This window comes from Notolepis coatsorum, assembly GCF_963971535.1.
Source record: "Notolepis coatsorum genome assembly, chromosome: 4".
NCBI classification, from domain to species: domain Eukaryota; kingdom Metazoa; phylum Chordata; class Actinopteri; order Aulopiformes; family Paralepididae; genus Notolepis; species Notolepis coatsorum.
In genome coordinates, this window is record NC_140168.1 from 59,083,836 (window position 1) to 59,105,313 (window position 21,478).

A 21,478-nucleotide genomic window follows, 5' to 3' on the forward strand; every position below is an offset into this window, starting at 1 on the left:
GCTAACTGAGAGGGATATTGCACCTGGGCGGTCAATCACCTTCTCCTTCTCCACCTTCTTCCTTCTCTTTTGTGCGGGGGAGGGGGGCGTTCCATGACAAAGGGCAGCTCTCTGTCTAAGGCAATAAAAGTCAGTAGGACGGCGGGAACACTTACTGCAGGGGTAGTTTAGCAGCAAGATGTCGTCCAGCGCGATGTAGCCCTGGCGCTCCTCGGAGACGGTCGCTTCGAAGAGGACCTGTGGAAGAAAATTAAACGGGTTAAAAAAATTATAATAAAGCCCTTTGGAAATGGAGAGGCAAGTGAGAGAGGAAAGGAAGAGAGAAAGAGAGAGAGAGAGAGAGAGAGAGAGAGAGAGAGAGAGAGAGAGAGAGAGAGAGAGAGAGAGAGAGAGAGAGAGAGAGAGAGAGAGAGAGAGAGAGAGAGAGAGGGTTGGCCTGCAGCACCTGCAGCTTTCAGAAAATAATTTGAAAATTCTGCCCAGCACAGAGATGACCTTCATCCTGTAAGCATCGATAAAAAGAAAAATGTGTTTTTATAAAATGGTGCATTTATACAGTGCTTTTATCCAAAGCTCTTTACAAATTTTTTCTTCCTGACATTCACCCACACATTCACACACAAACGGTGGAGGCAACCATGCAAGGTGCCAACCTGCTCATTGGGAGCAATTAGGAGTTAAGTGTCTTGCTCAAGGACACTTTGACACACTGCCCGGGAGGAGCGGAAATCGAACTGGGAACCTTCCGATTACCGGACGACCGTTCTACCTCCTGAGCCAATGTCTGTCTGTCTGCTAATCTATCTATGTACCGTATCAGCCCGAATATAAGACAGTGTTTTTTGCCAGAAATTACACCTAAAATAACAAGGCTGTCTTATATTAGGGATATAGATATTGGAGATGTTTATCCCCTTTCTTGATGAGCTAGTGTGACATTTTAATCTCCACCAGGCAGACCGGTTCTGTCTGCATGTGTGTGTTTGTCTGACTTTCTGTCCGCAGCAAATGTTGCAAACTATAAGGCTGAGGTGGGTGAAACGTTGCACATAGACTGACAGCAGGCTGGGGAACTGAATTCTGGAATATTTCACAAATCGAAAGTATTTTATTGGAATGAATTTCCACCATTGTTCATTGAAATACATATTAAGGATGCAGTTACACCTTTTGAACAAAAGAGAGTAATACTACACAGGTACAATGCTCAGAGCCTTCGGGAATGAGCTCTCTGCTGGCCCATGTTTACAACATGGACATGTCATAGTGAACCTACTCATTGCTATACCTACTGTATTTATTAAAAACATGCACTCAGTAGAGCGCATATCTCCACCAGGCGGCAGCCACATATTTCTTCTCTCTCTTTCACAGAGCAAACAAACACGCCTACAATATTTAACAAATGCAGACACCATCTATTACTAGGGATGCTCGATATTGGCTTTTTTACCGATACCGATATACCGATATTGTCCAACTCTTAATTTCCGATACCGATATCAACCGATATATGCAGGGTTCCCCCCCCCCAAAAAACTGAATAATTTCAGGTAATTAACATTACATATCTCTTGTCGTGTAATTAACACAACATTATGCATACTTTGACAATAAATAAAATAATAATTTGTTCTTACTTGCTTGCCTGGGTAAATAAAGGCAAAATAAATGAAAAAAAATATATATATATATATTTTTTTTTAACCGTTACCGATATTTTCCGATATCACATTTTTATGCCAATATCGGCCAATAAAAATCGGTAGGCCGATAATATCGGACATCCCTATCTATTAGTAATTACCATTCATTATAATTAGTGGTAGCCAAACACTTTCGCACAACATGCACATCCAGTGTCTGCGGGGAAAGAAAAAAGCCTACCAAGGACAGCTGACAGACAGCAGCCTATAGGCAGGGCTTAAGTGTAGGGGCGGAGCAAACATAGATCAATGAAAGCAGATCTCCCGGGACTATTCCTATTATACTATTATAAACTATTACACTATTACATACTATTACACAATAACATGATTATTACATAATATTACATTATCACACTATTACACTATCACACTATTATAATATGACACACCATTACACACTATTACACATTCGATTCAAGATTCAAGAGGTTTATTTGTCACATAGATACCAAGGCATACAGTGAAATGCGGGTGGCCATGCCCGCTTTGATTGTGCAATAATACTAATAGTCTGGTCAGTTTAGGCATAATGGCTGCAAAAAATTATTAACATTTGAGCCAATGTTTTTCTGTTCATTTAGGGCCTGATAAACAAAAAAATGCAAGGAGCCCAAAAAATGTGCTAGGCGAAGTCCCTGAAATGGCCACACCCACTTTTTAGGCCTGGCATTTTGTATCTCGGCTCCTGAAGGTCACAGAGAGTTGATTTTGGGCTCAAAAGTTGCGGAAACACCACATTTATATTAGTGTTATGAACAAACATATGCCCTAAAACATTTACTTTTTCAGATATTTGTGAAAAATCACTGCCATTCCGCCATGCCCGTTTTGGCTACGGCCGAAATTCGAAACGGCTCTGGGTGTATCGCGTATCATGGGAGAAGAGTTTTCTCATTCATACTTTGCTTTTATGGGTGGGCTGCACCTTGAGAAGGTTTCTCTGGTCTGTGTTGGCCAGTTGATAAAAGGAACTGGCCTGGATACCATCTTAACCTCAGCTAATCTGAACATCACTGGTCTGACAACTGCTGTATGTGATGTGAATTCCATAAAGAAGGCTAGATACTAGGGATGCACCGATATGAAAATTGGCCGCCGATACCGATACCGATTGTTCAACTAACACTATCGGCCGATACCGATACCGATACCGATATTTGTATATTTGTATATAAGTATTTGTAAAAAAAAAAAAAAAAATATTATTTTTTTTTATTTTTTTATTTTTTTTAATGAAACTACTGTATATTTGTATGTGTATGTTTGTATTTGTAGGCCTCTTTACTTACTTAAAAAAAGGAAACATCAAGAAATATGTTTATGGTATCACTATCTCTCTCCCAGTATCGTCTTGCGGCCTGCAGAGGGATACTATTTTCTCAACCAGAGCTTTCAACCAATGCAATGGAACCATTCTTGCGGCCTGCAGCGGGATACTATTCTCTCAACCAGAGCTTTCAACCAATGCAATGGAACCATTTTGATTGACAGTCGATTCGGCCAATTACGCCACACCGCTAGGCGCTAGCACCCACCTCCTGCTGTCCTTACCACCAATCGGCAAGCGTTTATAAATGTTTCTACTTCCGGGCATGCCGCCATTGTTCTGTTTGCGAGAGCAGAACACACTTAACGTAGCTACGTTAGCTGCCCGGCCCGCCGACCGGCGCTCCACGCATGACCAAATGAGACATAATGATTTTACTGCAACAAATGTTATAATAAAACAAAGCCTTTCTATACATTTGTCTGGTTGAAAACTTTATTAACAGATTGCAGAATGTGTAGTTGGGTACGGAATGAGCAACAGAATGGAACCGAGCTATGAACGGACTAACGGAGTAATGCCTTGTTTACTACTATCTTCGGGTAAATAATATGCTTGTTATTGAACGTGTAACACTTCATTTTAACAGCAGATACTTTCTTAAATGCCATCTTCCCGAGAGAGGGTGTTGACGGGGAGTTGTTATTAATAGCATTGAACAGCTAACCGAAAGCTAGTGTTGTGAAGGATCAGATTAAACCGAATATATATATTTATTTATGGATATATATTTAATAGTATTTGTATATCGTTTGATATCCCTTGTATATTCTTTGTACATATACACTGAATATCCCTTTAGTCTACTACAGCCCATAATAGTTCATTCTCTCATTGGACAAGAACCTGGCGCCAGCAGACAGGCCCCTTGAGTCAAGTTCAATAGTGCCGACGAACATGTCCCAACTAGCCCCGGTTCCGCGTAGGAATACGGCTACCGAAATACGAATGGTACTATTTGTTCACCGTGCATATAAATATGGCGCAAGTAAAGTAGAACTTTCTTTTAGTCCATTAGTCCTTTACCCTCCAACCTAGTAACAGACGTGAAGCCTCACCCACGACCCACGTGTGGTGCAGTATGGCCTATTTTGGCCCCAGAATAGGCATTGAGACCTCGTGTAAATTCATAGCTGAATTGTCATAGTTTGGCACTGTACCGTCGAGTGGGACGTATTTCTATTAAGTAATAATAGTCTATTATGTATGGTGCATCGTTCGGTTAAAGTTCTAAAGTGAGCAGCACCCCCATCGTTCCTCGCGTTATCTAGAGTCTTAACCAGGCTGGGCAGACCACGCGTGGTGCTTTCATCCGAGGAGTTCTGGGCGAGGACGAGTGGACCTGCACATTGGATTACCTACCCGGACGACTGCTGAGCCTATACGGCATGGAATATCTATTTGCTTTGGGTGCTTTGATTTGTGGAGCGGATAACAGCCAACGCCAGTGAGTGTTGGAATTACCCCCGAGAGGAGCCCAGGTGAGACGGCGCTCAACCCAGACCGAGGCCGCCTCGCTTCTCCTTCGTTGTGGACCTACAGCTACCGTCTACAAGAGGGCCCAAGTGTATTCATCTGTGGATCAAGATCCTGCGGGCACTGTTTTCTGTACCTGAATTCTCCCCAGGAATCGTTGGCCAGATGGGATGCAGCTGACGGCTCTCCAAACCCCCCCCCCCCCCCTTACTGACTTACAACCAGCAGGACCCCTTTAGTATCCCGCTATAATCCTTAAGTACCATCGCTATAGTTCCCTAAAGAACCAGGTTGTATACTTGCTTCCTGCGTAACCAGAGATTGGACATTCAGTGTTGATTTGCCTACGAATACTCATTTGCCTTACAAGTGCATTCAAATCATAAATGTAATTAAGTGAATGTTGTATATACCTTTTGCTATATTAAACCTTCGACTGTTATATTTGTGTGGACCTGATTTCATATGTGGGAAAGTGTTCATCATACTTAGATATCGTGTACTGGATGGCCAGAAGTTAAAGTACATCAAGCGGTAGTGGTTTAATGATACCATACTTATCAATACAGTCAGGGAATTGTACCCCTCAGTTACAATTGGTCCTTCGAGCCGGAGGGTAACTAGTGTAATATTAATATAGTGTTATTAATATTGAAATGGCCTATGATGAACACTCCACGAAACGGTCCTCCTAACGTAGAACGCCCGCGGCGCAGACGACAGACACCTCAGTACTTAGAGGATTACGCTGTCAGTCAACTACCTAGCCTTCTACAGACGGTAAACGCGGTAAAAGTAGAAAGTAAAATTATGTCTGACCTTAACGACCAGGTTACCCCGACCACAGAGGCCCTAGTGGGTTCTAATGTAACTGACCAAGCTCACGGTGGGGACCAGGAGGGAACAGACATGCCTTTACCCCCCGCCAATACCGAAGAAGTAGTCCCCGACCAGCTCCGGGAGGAAGACAACCCTCCAGAGGTGGAACCCTGCACGGAACAAGATGAGGAGAGCGCCGAGGAGATAGAGCTCCAGGACTCCCCAACGAGGACAGCCAGGAGCGGCTCACCTCTACAAGCGTCTTCCCCCAGCGAGGCGGAGAGGATGCTGTCACAGGCGTTCCTCGTCAGCCTGACAGCCTCTACCGAACGCGATCGACTCCAGGGTGAACGCGATCGACTTCAGGGTGAACGCGATCGACTCCAAACACAGCAACGGAGCGAAGAAGAGCACATACGCCTGGAGATGAGACGCCTTCAGACGGAAGAGAATATGGCAAGAGACCGGTCCGACACCCAGCGCGCCGCTGACGGTGCCCAAAGAGAAGCAGAGCGCGACATCGCTCTCATCCAGCGCGAAGCCGAGCGCGACAGACTACAAGCCGAGCGTGACAGACTACAAGCGCAGCTAATGGAGCAGCTGATCACCAGGGCAACACCCTCTCCCTCCGCCAGGGGTTCAAGGGCCTCGTCGAGACAACAGTCAAGGGCAGCATCCCCTAACCGACCAAGCGACCCTGAACTTGACCACCAGAGAGAGCCTATACCCCCCGCAGACCCCCTTCCCCGACCGGTCCAAGCGAGACCCAGCTACAAGGAAGGAGCAGCATACACTGCGGAGAGGCTAAATAAACGACTACAGGATCTAGAGGACCTGACAGAAGAAGAAGAGGGAGAGGAGGAGAACCAAGCCCGACGACAGCACAGTACTCCACCGGACCAGGAGGTCCAGTACAGCCCAGGCTATACCCCCGCGGCGCTGCGCTACAGACCCCCGACTCTATTCACGGGTGAGCATGACGCACGACCAGCCCCGAGGAACAGCACCTGGACCAGCGGGCCATGGTACCCTGCCGGTACCAGCCCACAGAGAGGCGCAAGAGGAGACTCGCCTAGGAGGCCTCTCTCCCAACGCTCACCGATGTGCCAGCCATCCACGGCGTCATACATTGGCACACCGACGTTTCCAGACTTCACCCATGAGAATCGAGCACAGTACACGGAGCTCCGGATGTGCTTAGAGACAATGATGGTGGATGTCGTTGACGAACGCCACAAGTATGCAATATTACTGAAGCACCTGAAAGTACCCCGAGCGCACAATATAGCGCTAGCCTATGCCACCTCTACGACCCCATACACCGCGGCTCTAGCAGCGCTGGACCAGAGATATGGACGTATATGGGATTACGTAATCCAAGAGATAAGGCATATTGACCGCCTACCCCCAGCAACAGACAATCGCTCACTAGACGACCTGTCTATAAAAGTGCAGTCCCTGGTAGGGATGCTGGGAGCGCAACGAGAAAAGGGTATGCACGAGCTATACGCCAACTCTAACGTCGAGAGGATTTTAGAGAAGCTGCCGCCCGCCAGACAAGAGCGCTTTAGGCGGCAAAGAGACCACCGTGATCCTAACGGTCCCGAACCATCCCTCCTCGATTTAGCCGACTTCCTGACGAGAGAAGTCAGCAGCCTACGCTTGGATACATTCGTGCGGAGCACACCAAGCTCCAGAGAGGGACCTAGGAGAGTAAACGATGGAAGAAGATCAGTGACTGTCATGCACCAATCAGAATCAGTACCGAGCAGTAAGAACCACAGTACCCCCTCGAGAAAAGAGAAGTGGAAGATGGTGTGCCCGTACTGCGAGAAGGAACACTGGCTGTCACAATGTGACCTGTTCAAGAAGATGAATGCAGAAGAAGTGAGTCAATGGATAAAGTCCAACAGGCGCTGTTACCGATGTGCGCGCAGTCACATGGCAGCCGAGTGCCGCCTAAAGAAGAGGTGCAGTCGGTGTGACGGAGCCCACCTAGATGTCCTACACGACAGTAACAGAAGAAAGCCTGCACCTGTACCATCGAGCAGCACAAAGGCAAGTGTCATGTACATTGACCCCGCCAGCAGCAGCGGCGCCCAGGTGCTCTTAAAGGTAGTCCGTGTAACATTGAGCCACCAAGATAAAGTCATGGACACTTACGCCGTCCTTGATGACGGGTCAGAGAAGACCCTTCTCCTCGCATCCGCTGCGGCCCAGCTGGGACTGCGGGGGAGCGAGAACCAGATGACGATTCGGACAATAAGAAAAGATTTAAAGACGATAAAAGGCGAGAATGTCTCCTTCACTATCGCAGCAAGCGGGCAGCCAGAGAGACGGTATAGGATTACAAATGCTTTCACCAGCCAAGAAATAGGACTATCACAGTACACCTACCCCATCGCCAAGCTGATGGATAAATATGTGCACCTGCGTCAACTACCTATCCCGCTCATAGACGGCGCCACCCCGACCCTGCTGATAGGCTCCGACCATGCAGACCTCATAGTCCCGATAGACCGGGTCCATACAGGACCCAGAGGCTGTCCTGCAGCAGTCGAGACCCGCCTAGGATGGACACTACAAGGCCCCCTCGCTAAATCTCTCAACCGAACAGCAGCCACTAGCTGCCTCCACTCCAGAGTGACAGAAGAAGACACCACTCTCCTGCAGCATGTCGAGAGGCTATGGACACTAGAGACAATGCCCTTTAAGAACGAAAAGAAAGACATTCGTTCTAAAGAAGACATTTACGCCATAAACCTCCTCGAGCAAGGGACAAAGAGAGTCACAGTCGGCAGAGTGATGAGATACGCAACTCCACTCCTGAGGCGAGAGGGAATGCCCACCTTTCACGCCACGAAAGAAGCTACGGAGCGGTATCTATTGAACACAGAGCGGCGCCTAGCCAAAGACCCCGCTCAAGAGAGTGTGTACCGCGCTGAGATTGAGAAGCTAATCACAGCGAGACACGTAATGAAGATTGACATTAAAGAGGCCGATCAGACGACCGAATCATGGTACGTGCCGCACCACAAGGTCCACCACAACGGCAAGGATCGCATTGTGTTTAACTGCAGCTACCAGATCGGATCCCAGAATCTGAATAAAGAGCTCTTGCCCGGCCCCACACTCGGCCCCTCTCTACTAGGCGTGCTACTACGCTTCCGCCAGGACAAGGTGGCTATCAGCGGGGATATCAAAGGGATGTTCCTGCAGGTGAGACTAGTGGAGGAGGATAAGCCCCTACTGCGGTTCCTATGGAGAGAGAGGATCGGAGATGAGCACCCAGCCATCTACCAATGGGAAGTCCTCCCCTTCGGAACCACATGCAGCCCGTGCTGTGCTACATTTGCACTGCAGAAACACGTTGCAGAGGACCCAGCAGCAGATGAAGAGGTCCGACACAGTGTGAAGAACAGTTTCTACGTGGACAACTGTTTACAAAGCGTTTCGACCCAAGAAGAAGCCGAGGCTCTCCTACTCAAGCTACGCGCCTCCCTGATCAAAGGCGGCTTTGATCTCAGGCAGTGGGCCAGCAGCGACCCGCAAGTATTGCGCAGCCTCTCCCCCGCGGACAAGGCAGCCAGTAGCGAGACCTGGATGGCGACCATCCCAGGAGAAGCCCAAGAAATGACACTAGGACTAGTCTGGCGCTTCAAAACAGACTCGCTCCACTATAGACACAAACCCCTGACCACGGAGCAGGGAAGGTCGACGGCGATACCGACCACCAAACGGAGTGTGTACAGAACACTCGCCAGACAATATGACCCGTTGGGATGTATTCTACCTTACACCACCAGGGCAAAGATGATTGTACGAGCACTATGGGACAAGGACCAGGGCTGGGACGACCCAATACCCGCACACCTTGCCTCCACATGGAGAGAGTGGGAGACGGAACTCCGCTCACTCCCAGGCGTCAACATACGCCGCAGCTACTTCCCACCCACAGTGAGGCCAGAGACATGCAAGTCGCCTCCACAGCCCCCAACATAGATGATTGCCTCACCCTACAAAGTGTGCAGCTAAAGACATTCCTGTGGCACCACCCAGAGATTCAGCCCACCACTGACATTTTAGCAGCTGACTACGAAGAAGCAGAACTTCTTCTACTACAACGAGCCCAGAGAGACTCGTTCCCCGATGAGCTAGACTGTCTACAGGGAGGAAAGCCCGTCCCATCAGACAGCAGACTGCTCTACCTGGCACCCGAGAGTGACGCCCATAATCTCATCAGAGTGGGTGGTCGTCTGCGGAGAGCCCCCGACCTACCGGATGACGTTAAGTACCCGATAGTCTTGAACAGCCGACACAAGGTCACAGAGCTGATCATAAAGAAATACGACGAGGATGTGCACCACGCAGGAGCAGAGAGAGTCTTCGCGGAGATCAGACGTCGCTATTGGATACTTCAAGGGAGAGAAGCAGTGCGACGCTTCCAGCGAACCTGTCTAGACTGCCGAAAGTGGCGCGCGCAGCCCAGCATACCCCGGATGGCTGACCTACCTCCCTGTCGCCTCCGACTCGGCGACAAGCCCTTTCACTCCACAGGCATGGACTGTTTTGGCCCGTTGTATATAAAGAAAGGAAGAGGAACCGAGAAGCGGTGGGGTATTGTATTCAAATGCATGACCACCAGAGCGATACATATCGAACTCCTTCCAACCATGAGCACAGACTCATTCCTTATGGCCTTCCGAAGATTCACATCGCGGAAAGGAAAACCGTCTACATTGTTGTCTGATCACGGGACAAACTTCAAAGGCGGAGAAAGAGAGCTGAGAGAGAGCTTCCAAGCTATGGGCCCAGAACTTAAGACCCACCTCGCTCCATCCCAGATTGACTTCCAGTTTAATCCCCCGAACGCACCCCACTTCGGTGGAACCTGGGAACGAGAAGTACGTTCTATAAAGACAGCCCTGTACGCCGTGCTTGGGGCCCAGACTGTGGCGGAAGAAGTCCTAATGACAGTCCTCACGGAGATCGAGGGAGTATTGAACTCCAAGCCCCTCGGTTACGTCTCAAGTGATGTAGCAGATGTCGACCCAGTCACCCCCAACACACTCTTGATGGGGCGGCTGGACCCCGCGCTACCCCAGACAATGTACAGGCCTGAAGAAGCGAACGGCCGAAGAATGTGGAGGTACAGTCAAGTACTGGCTGACAAGTTTTGGAATAGCTTCCTACTCCACTATCTACCGTATCTACAGACCCGCCAGAAGTGGGTAAAAGAGAGAGACAATTTGACAGAAGGAACAGTCGTCATGATTATCGACCAGTCACTACCCAGAGCTATGTGGCCGGCTGGCCGCGTAAGCAAAGTGATCACCGGTGCCGATGGCAAGGTCCGAGCAGCTGAAGTGCTCGTCCAAGGGCGAACTTACACACGACCCGTGGCGAGGCTAATAGAACTGCCAAGACTCCCAGACACTATCGATGACGACCATGACCCCATGACTTTGTGAGTTGACTGACCCTTACAGCGGACCTTGAGTGGTAGACAGTGCGGTTAATCTGTCTCTGCTTAGCTAATTAGGTGGGACTAATTAGGGGGCGGCTGTTGTGAAGGATCAGATTAAACCGAATATATATATTTATTTATGGATATATATTTAATAGTATTTGTATATCGTTTGATATCCCTTGTATATTCTTTGTACATATACACTGAATATCCCTTTAGTCTACTACAGCCCATAATAGTTCATTCTCTCATTGGACAAGAACCTGGCGCCAGCAGACAGGCCCCTTGAGTCAAGTTCAATAGTGCCGACGAACATGTCTTAACTAGCCCCGGTTCCGCGTAGGAATACGGCTACCGAAATACGAATGGTACTATTTGTTCACCGTGCATATAAATAGGGCGCAAGTAAAGTAGAACTTTCTTTTAGTCCATTAGTCCTTTACCCTCCAACCTAGTAACAGACGTGAAGCCTCACCCACGACCCACGTGTGGTGCAGTATGGCCTATTTTGGCCCCAGAATAGGCATTGAGACCTCGTGTAAATTCATAGCTGAATTGTCATAGTTTGGCACTGTACCGTCGAGTGGGACGTATTTCTATTAAGTTAATAATAGTCTATTATGTATGGTGCATCGTTCGGTTAAAGTTCTAAAGTGAGCAGCACCCCCATCGTTTCCTCGCGCTATCTAGAGTCTTAACCAGGCTGGGCAGACCACGCGTGGTGCTTTCATCCGAGGAGTTCTGGGCGAGGACGAGTGGACCTGCACATTGGATTACCTACCCGGACGACTGCTGAGCCTATACGGCATGGAATATCTATTTGCTTTGGGTGCTTTGATTTGTGGAGCGGATAACAGCCAAGGCAAGTGTTGGAATTACCCCCGAGAGGAGCCCAGGTGAGACGGCGCTCAACCCAGACCGAGGCCGCCTCGCTTCTCCTTCGTTGTGGACCTACAGCTACCGTCTACAAGAGGGCCCAAGTGTATTCATCTGTGGATCAAGATCCTGCGGGCACTGTTTTCTGTACCTGAATTCTCCCCAGGAATCGTTGGCCAGATGGGATGCAGCTGACGGCTCTCCAAACCCCCCCCCCCCCCCCTTACTGACTTACAACCAGCAGGACCCCTTTAGTATCCCGCTATAATCCTTAAGTACCATCGCTATAGTTTCCCTAAAGAACCAGGTTGTATACTTGCTTCCTGCGTAACCAGAGATTGGACATTCAGTGTTGATTTGCCTACGAATACTCATTTGCCTTACAAGTGCATTCAAATCATAAATGTAATTAAGTGAATGTTGTATATACCTTTTGCTATATTAAACCTTCGACTGTTATATTTGTGTGGACCTGATTTCATATGTGGGAAAGTGTTCATCATACTTAGATATCGTGTACTGGATGGCCAGAAGTTAAAGTACATCAAGCGGTAGTGGTTTAATGATACCATACTTATCAATACAGTCAGGGAATTGTACCCCTCAGTTACAATAACGTTTATGAGTGAATCTGGTAGAGTGAATCTGGTAGTTGCTTGGTAGAGTGAATCGCGTTGGTAGTTGTTTTGATAAATATGTACATTCCCATTTCCGCGAGTAGGCCGCTTAACATTACAAGGTTCGCTTGCGTTACCGGCGTGCGGGCGAAAACGAGCGTAGCGTCACGTGGGGTCAGTGGGCCAATCAGAGCAATGCGGAAGCACATGTTAGTTGCCTTAACCCCCTGAAGTCTAAAGTTTCTAGCTCCACCTTCTCAGAATATTCTCTTTTTTTTTGTTACATAATGTAAAATTACAGATTCATACCTTCAAAATAAGCCATCAATTGTCAAATTTGAGACGATAGTTTTCAATCAATGTCCTATCAAACATTCTGGTAAAATCCTAACAACTTTTCAGTATAGGACTTGAACTAGATCCAAGTTCATTCAGCTATCTGATGAGAGAACTACACTCCCAGAATTCAATGTGATCATTGTCACTAGAACCATTTCACACCTGGAGCAAAGGCCCAGTCATTCCTTTGTTATTCCAGTGAATGGACCCAGCAGGAGGCCTAGCCTAGCGACAAGCGGCCACTACATAGTTGGGTATTGAAAAAATGCTCATATACACATAGAGAATAATAATCAACAAGAAACATCAACTGTATCAATTGTATTGTACAATGAACAACCCTATATATCGCTTTTGGATTACAATAGTAATACAAGGTAATGTACTGATTTCTTTTGATTTCTCTGTTTGAGAGAGAGAGAGAGAGAGAGTGTGTGTGTGTGTGTGTGTGCAGGGGAGTAGCTGGGGGGGGGGGGGGGGGGGTTAGGATGATTCCAAGGGCCCAGCAAATGCCCCAATTTTTTTTATAGATTGGGGGCCCCACATTTTTTTAATAGATTGGGGGCCCACAAATAGATTATTTTCATGGGGCCCGGAATCTCCAGCTACGCCCATGTGAGCGCACCTTTCTCTAGAGAACTGTCATCACCGTGATGCGCGCTTGAATGAACTGCGAGATAACTCATAACTCGTACACACACGCACTCTGTCTCTGCCAGTTATGTTGATGAAAAGCATGTTAGACTACTTTTAACACATAAATTAACGTTCCGTCGGGTCCCGTGTATTCTAGAGAATGATAATAATAATAATAATAATAATAATAATAATAATAATAATAATAATAATAATAATAATAATAATAATAATAATAATAATAATAATAATAATAATAATAATAATGCAGGACGCGCTGAAGAAGCATACATAGAAGCAGACTCGACATTAACGTTCCGTCGGGTCCCGTGTATTCTAGCGAATGATAATAATAATAATAATGCAGGACGCGCTGAAGAAGCATACATAGAAGCAGACTCGACACAAGTTTCGTCTCGACGCTGCGTCTCAGCGCACACACACACATACACGCACACCACATTATTCTGCGAAGCAGCTCAGTGTCCCGTGGATATTATTGCAAGAGATAATTCATACATATTATGAAAAGCCGATGCCGATCTGTTGTTTAGAATTTGGATGGGGGGTAGCGAGTCTCTGATACCTCTCACCTCTGCGCGGGGGTCTAACACCTATTCACAGCGCACCTGCTTCTCTTGTGTGTGTGCGCGCGTGCGTGTATGTGTGTTTCGTGACGCGCTGTAGTTCTCTCGCAAACGGAAATAATTACAAGCATACCATCTAGCAAGAATTAAACGTATTTACAAGTCGTATTATGTTTAGCAAGTAATGAGACAAATATAGTACATCTCAAAGCACTCGAAATTGTAATTTTTCTATTTTTATCGATTTCTGAAAATATGTACGTTTAGAGCATTTAGAAGACATTCTAATTATTTTGTTCTCCGCCCACGGGAGCAATACGCCCCGTTGACTCCTAAGGGTTAAGTGTTCACGCGGTTGGGAGGGCGGGAGGGAGGGTAGGAATTAGGAAATCTCTTATTATTCTGGATAATAAACCACACAACTTAACGTTATTGACATATATTGAAGCGCAGTTAGTTTCTCTTCCCTATTTTTAGCATGTAGCAACAATTAGATTTGAAATTAGTTTCAAAATGGTTGCACCCTGATAAAAATAAAAAGGCTACTGTACATACATTCGATTTCATTATCTGTTCTTATGCACACCTGGTGATACTAAATCCAAATTGAACTCGGGCATTTGAAATATAAGATTTGGCACAATCAATAAATGTGTGAATTGGCTATAATAAGGTAATTTATAAGCCTGCTATTCTATATTCTATAATAATATTTAAAATAGCATTGGTCCGGATGGGACAATTCAGTACTGTATCTACAGAACCTTCTGTTTAATCAACTCACTGTCATTCACTGTCAAAGATGCAAAGAAAAATCATAATTCATATTCTCCTTTGTTTCATCACAATTTAAGCAAGCCTAGTAATAGACACAATATTTCTGACACTGTGAATATATTCACTGAGGTCCATAGATGTCCCTAGATACCAAGAATATGCAAATGGTCCTTGTAGAAGTGGAGCAATATTCCATTTACTTAGGTATGTATTCTTAGGCGGATTTTCAGAAAATAGGCTCCGGGTGGAAGAGGTTAAACATTTCAATGAACAATTTTTATATATGAATCATTATTGCTTTTGTCATTAATCCCCAACCATGCACTAATGCACTGCAAGTAATGTACGTTACATAGCCTAGTCTAACCAGCGCGAGCGCATATTATACTACATAGCACCTGGCGCGAGCTGTTTGTTATGAATAGGCCTACTACCAGTGCCATTCTATTTAATCGCATTGATAGGCCTACGTGCGAATCTGTTGCACCATCTACACCCTCACACAACTATGTCGCTTTTTCGGGAGCGGGGAACATAGGACCCTTTTTATCGGGAGCGGGGAACATTGAACCCGGGGAACATAGGACCCGGGGAACATAGACATGCTCCCCTGTAAGCTAGCCCACTCAGCTGCTCTAGCTTTCAGTATTGAGACCCAGGAGTGCGCTTAAATTCACTCAACACACATGGACAGCGAATCAATGGCCACTCCTACTTTTCCGCCAGATTGTGAGAGCTGTGACCCTCCTCCTTGATACCATGTAGGCTGTCCTCCCATCAAACCTGACTCATCAGCTATGTCACATCATCATTATTCTCTCTCCTCTGTATATGATCGTATGCAGCAGAAATGCCATTAAAATGATCTTCCAGAACAGAAAAGGTCCGTGTGGCAGCGAACCTGTCTCGCCCGCTCACTCAAACACACACACACACTAACGGGCAGCGACTGGAGCAGCCCCCCGGTAGAAACTGATTGCGCTATCATGTGCTCAGGCGGGCGATGCATTGCGGTGTTGACAATACATCAAGCTCTAAGTGCCTCGAGGCCAATCAATAAAACAGCACAAGGCCCTTCTGGCAGATGGATACAGACGATGCACCCCCCCCCCCCACTACACACACACACACACACCCACCCCCAATTAATTTTTATTTTTCATTTTCATGTGGGGCCATTAGAGGCGTCCGGCCGATTAACTTCTCAATTCATCACGCACCCACGCACCAAACAGTCATCGATTCACTCAGCTCCCCACACCTTGACCCTTCCTTGTTAAGCTCCTCTGCATATCAGCCCCCACTTATGGACAATAGACAAGTCTGTGTGTGTGTGTGTGTGTGTGTGTGTGTGTGTGTGTGTGTGTGTGTGTGTGTGTGTGTGTGTGTGTGTGTGTGTGTGCGTGCGTGCGTGCGTGTATGCTGTGTGTGTGTGTGACGGTGTAGATATAGGCACAGAGCAAAGAGTGAGGGAGTGATGCAGAGAGAGAGAGAGACAAGGAGAGAGAGAGAGAGACAAATAGAGAGAGAGAGAGAGAGAGAGAGAGAGAGAGAGAGAGAGAGAGAGAGAGAGAGAGAGAGAGAGAGAGAGAGAGAGAAAGAGAGAGAGAGAAAAAGAGAGAGATAGGCAAAGAGAGAAAGACAAAGAGAGAGATAGAGAGAGGCTGGAGGTGGAATGAAAGATATGGTGGGTGCCTAAGCTGAGCTGCATTGATATTGTTAGTCACGCTGGGACCCGATAGCATCTTTAATATTTGATAGCAATGCCCACACACACACACACACACACACACACACACACACACACACACACACACACACACACACACACACACACACACAACACCCACACACACACACACACACACACACACACACACACACACACACACACACACACACACACACACACACACACACACACACACACACACACACTTCCAATACACACATCAGAAGGCGAGGATGGAAAATGCTTTTTTATTTAGGGTAACAAACCAAGTAAGATGGTGGTGGATTCCTCACAATTGAGACATACGTGTGGTACGTTTGGTGACAAAATGAACAAAAGCGAAAACCGGGGGAGCTAGGTACACACACACACACAAACACACACACACACATACACACACATACACACACACACAGCTGGGGTGGAGGATGAATCAAGGTTTGGTTTCTTGAAACCAGTGGGAGGCCGTCTCCCTGGGTGTCAGGCGTGTCATCAGCACCCAAAGGGAAGGAAAATACAAACGCCCCAAACACATCAACACACTCCGGATCGCGGATACAATCAGCTTCCGCCCCACGCCTGGGAGTGTGTGCGTGTGTGTGTGTGTGTGTGTGTTTTACAGAAAGAGAGACGATTAGAAGGTGGAAGTGGCAAACAGAAAGCATGTGATTTCACATAAAAGGTAGCGTCCGTGCATTTTAATATGCGACTCTGCGACATCATGTTTGGCTCGTAAAGTTCAATGGCACCGAATTGATGGAGTGCACGGTGACAAAAAATTATTTTAAACACACACCACGCAGAGGTCCCTCCAGCCCCCAAAAGAGGAGGCATAAAACCCAGGCGGCCGCGGCAGTGAGATGGAATGTAATAAAAGAGCGAGAGAGGATTTGTACAATAATTAATATTTCTGGGCTTATGGTTTTCATCACCGCACTTGGGGGGAATTATTTATGCGTGCACGCTAATGATAAAGTGCTCCTTTTGTACGCGAGGAGGGCCCATCGATCTAGACAGACACTTGAATTAATTCGACGACTTTACAAGGCATCATCTGAGCGATGTGTTGAACGAAAATTGCAACAATGTCCCATTAATTGATCTGTTTGGTTAGGGTAAGGCAAGCGTTATTGATCGGTATTGGCACTGTGGCTGCAAACACAGTGACAAATATGGCCTGCAATCGTGCTTGACTCTTGCAGGCTTAATAAATTATAGAGAGGCAGTATACCGTGTGTGTGTGTGTGTGTGTGTGTGTGTGTGTGTGTGTGTGTGTGTGTGTGTGTGTGTGTGTGTGTGTGTGTGTGTGTGTGTGTGTGTGTGTGTGTGTGTGTGTGTGTGTGTGTGTGTGTGTGTGTGTGTGTGTGTGTGTGTGTGTGTGTGTGTGTGTGTGTGTGTTAGAGCCTAGATGGAGCCGAGTAAGAGTGTGTGCGGTTTCTATCCCTGTGAGGACCAAATTGGTTTTGTTTAAAGGGGAGTTACATTACACTCAATTTCAGAATTCATACATGTTATTACTATAATTATATCCTAACTATTAGTGAACATGACGACTCTAAAAAGTGCCTAAAACTAAAACCCAAATGATGTGATGTCATCAGGTATAAAGTCTGAAGCTGCTCCATAGACACCCAGGGGCATGTTCTGAGAAACTGTGTGCATTTTCTGTTTCAGAACTGAATTGGGTATAAAAACACAAACAAACGGTATGTGGGTCCAAGAATTCTGTCTCCAAGTCATTGTCTATGGAGCAGCTCCAGACCTTATACTTGATAACATCACACATTTCTTACATCTTTGATTTCTGCCTCTGGCAGAGAGTCATGTCATGTTCACAAATATTGATTAAACTTTACTTGGTCATGGAAATAACTTTAAAATACCCCTTTAAATTATTGTTGTCTCTCTGGTACTCAGCTTAAGGAGAGACTTATGAATTCTATTTCAAGGTGGATTCTCCCTTTAAAATGAGTACATGTCGGTCATGTTAGGGTCAGGGTCATGGTTACAGTTGGAATAAAGGTTAGATGACGGTTAGGATACGGGGTCAAGGAAATATAATGTACTGTCATCAGAAGTCCTATAGTATAGTATAGTTACACTAGAATGTGTGTTTGTGTGTGTGTGTTAGTGGTCTGCAAGGGCCTTGAAATAAAGCCAGAGCCCTGAACTGCCGTGAACTTCAGGCCCTGCCCGAAAATAAGCCTGACTGTAAATAATATTTTAAGCCCTAGCCCGCGTGAAAACCCGAAAAAAATTATTATTATTATTATTAAAATATAATATTTTTTTGTATTTGTTTTAAATATTCGAAACACGGTTTTATATGAACGTAATAAATAAACAAAACTAAGAAGCATTTACATAGCCTGTTTCGGTCTTATTAGAATGCCGTCTCTCCCAGTGCTCGCTTATAGACTGACTCACACATCAGCCTCGTAAAACGTATTGAAGGCGATAGAATCTTCTTTGACACACACACCAGGGCTCCAGACTAACTTTTTTCACCACCGTCCCAGAACCGTCCCGAAATACAGTTTTAACCGTCCCAAAGTGAATGTAAACCGTCCCAATATTTTTTTTTATATATATATATATAATATATCAACATCAATTTGATCATATGGGGACATATTTTGTGCTGATAATGGCACAGAGGGTGAGACCAACTGTGTACCGTACCTTTTGATTATTGTAAGCACAAAGATAATAAGCAGCTATAACTAGAACGTGTCGATAATATACAGTTCCAATAATAATAATAATAATAATAGATCAAATTTATATAGCGCCTTTCATAGAACCCAAGGTCACTTCACAATCAGGACAAAAAATAGGGCTAGGGAAATAGGGTGGAAAAAGGGGATGAGGGAAGGTTAGGGATAATGGATAATGGACCTAATCTAATCTAAACTAATTGATGGGGAAAAGCCTTGGTCAAGAGGTGTGTTTTTAGAGCAGTTTTGAAGGTGTCCAGGGTTGGGGCGTTGCGGATAACATTACACTTCTGTTATTTAAATGTGTCCTTACGTTAGAGTCAGGGGTTGTATTGATGTACACTTCTGTTATTTAAATGTGTCCTTACGTTAGAGTCAGGGGTTGTATTGATGGATGCAGTTCCCTGTTGGTCAGTGTGTGTCTGTTCTCCATCTTCTTCTGCTGTGTTTATCCTCTTCAAATAACGCAGCATATTTGCGGTGCTCTCTTCACTGAGAGGATGCCAGTATAGCGTTTATTTTTATTTTGATAACATTCTGATATTTCCGCGGTTCTTGTATAGTGGGTCTCGTGCGACTGTCAACTATAATAAATATGGGCTGTTTTAAATTGTGTGAATAGTTGTTGTGAGTGCTCGCACTATGTTTCAATATAATCCGTTTTACCATTCATTCATTATAAACACAGACGTAAGGTGTCCACCGCGCGTCCACCGTGTCCACCGTGCTTTTTTAAGCTCCGGCCAAAATGCATGGTGACGTGTTGACCAATTTCGGAGGGGGATCCCAATGATATATCAATAAAAACGTACCGTCAGTTCATGTCCAAGGGATTATGTTCACACACACAGCAAGTATCACCAGTTCCTGGCATTTTTTAACCTCTTTCTTTTTCGATGTCGAGATAAATTTGGGGCTGCTGCAAGCGCGACCTGTGGTTTGCTGATCAGAATGGTGGGCGGGAGCTTGATGCTGGATTTGCGTATCGCTGCGTTGGGACGGCGGAGATAGTCATTGGATTCGGCAAATCACGCAACGTTTAGACTTCAGTGAACCCCCACATGATAATGTTGGCGTCTCTCTGTCAACTAAGTCGGCACGAGACACGCACCGTTTGACAGCAATATGTGCGCGCACTGACAGTCGGCTAATTGACATTTCCTGTGAAAAGAAAAATCCTCTTCGTCCCGTTTGTGTCCCCGGCAATGATCTCTGTTCGTTCCCAAATCAAATATTTGATCGTCCCCCGGGACGACGGGACATCGTTAGTCTCGAGCCCTGACACACACACAACACACGACACACAATAGCCTACTCAGAAATCAGATTTCGAGCAGAGCAACATTATGAAAAGCACAACAAAAACAGGTAGCGACCCAGCAAATAATAAACATCACTCACCACGACGTCAGCAACGAGTTGAACACCGTTAACAAAACTTTGCCAACCAGCTACATACATCCCAAGAACAAATTAAAAACGTTCGCCAACTGGCTATATTCCAACACAACCAATCGAGTTGAACTTGTCCCCTGAGTTCTCCCTGCGCGCTGCGGTAATTACATCCAAATGTTTCTCTGGCGCAAAAGAGAAAACGAATCTTAAAAACGAAGGTTATCCTATAACCCTAGTTATATGATTTTTTTTTTATAAACGCAATAAAGAAATAAAAAAAAATTAAAAACGGCGGTGCCCGGGCCCGGCCGAGCCCGAATTATTATTAAAAAAAAAAGCCCTACCCAGCCCGAACCCGCCGGGCCGGGCCCCGTCGGGCCTGGGCAAGGTTGCAGTGCACTAGTGTGTGTGTTGTGTGTGTGTGAGAGAGAGAGAGAGAGAGAGAGAGAGAGAGAGAGAGAGAGAGAGAGAGAGAGAGAGAGAAGAGAGAGAGAGAGAGAGAGAGAGAGAGAGAGAGAGAGAGAGAGAGAGAGAGAGAGAGAGAGAGAGAAAGTCAAAGAAGAGGAGAGAGGAATGAAGGGGAGCCAGAATAGGGAGGGGAGTAACCGTCTGGCATAGGTCCGATTCCCTGACCCATATCTCCTCAAACCCCAGGCTGCTCCAAGAGACTGCCGAGACAGAAGCCATGAATATTCACAGCTGAAGCAGAGAGAGAGAGAGAGAGAGAGAGAGAGAGAGAGAGAGAGAGAGCAGAGGAGAGAGAGAGAGAGAGACCCAGGACGATTCCACTTTACTGTTAAAAGTCACTTTCCGACTCCCGTTTTGTTCTGGTGTCCCGTTTGTTTGCTCATAGTTCTCAAACCAGGTCAGATAACGAGCGATAAAGCTCTGCGGCGAGTCCAGAATGGAGGGGAAAAAACGTCCAACACAGATACTGCTTGCTTTCACTCATTTGACCCTCAGCCGTCTCCTCGTCCTCTTCGGGGAGATGTAAGAAAGAA

General features: G+C 46.1%; 1 protein-coding gene across 1 annotated transcript in view; it reads right to left on the minus strand.

The window, feature by feature from the left end:
* The window catches only part of ptprua (protein tyrosine phosphatase receptor type Ua), a gene marked incomplete at its 5' end in the record, with an annotated part of 205,691 nt that overhangs the window by 180,300 nt on the left and 3,913 nt on the right, over window positions 1–21,478 (minus strand). The window contains 1 exon segment of the mRNA XM_084311954.1: window positions 156–237. Coding sequence (XP_084168080.1) covers window positions 156–237 — 82 coding nt within the window.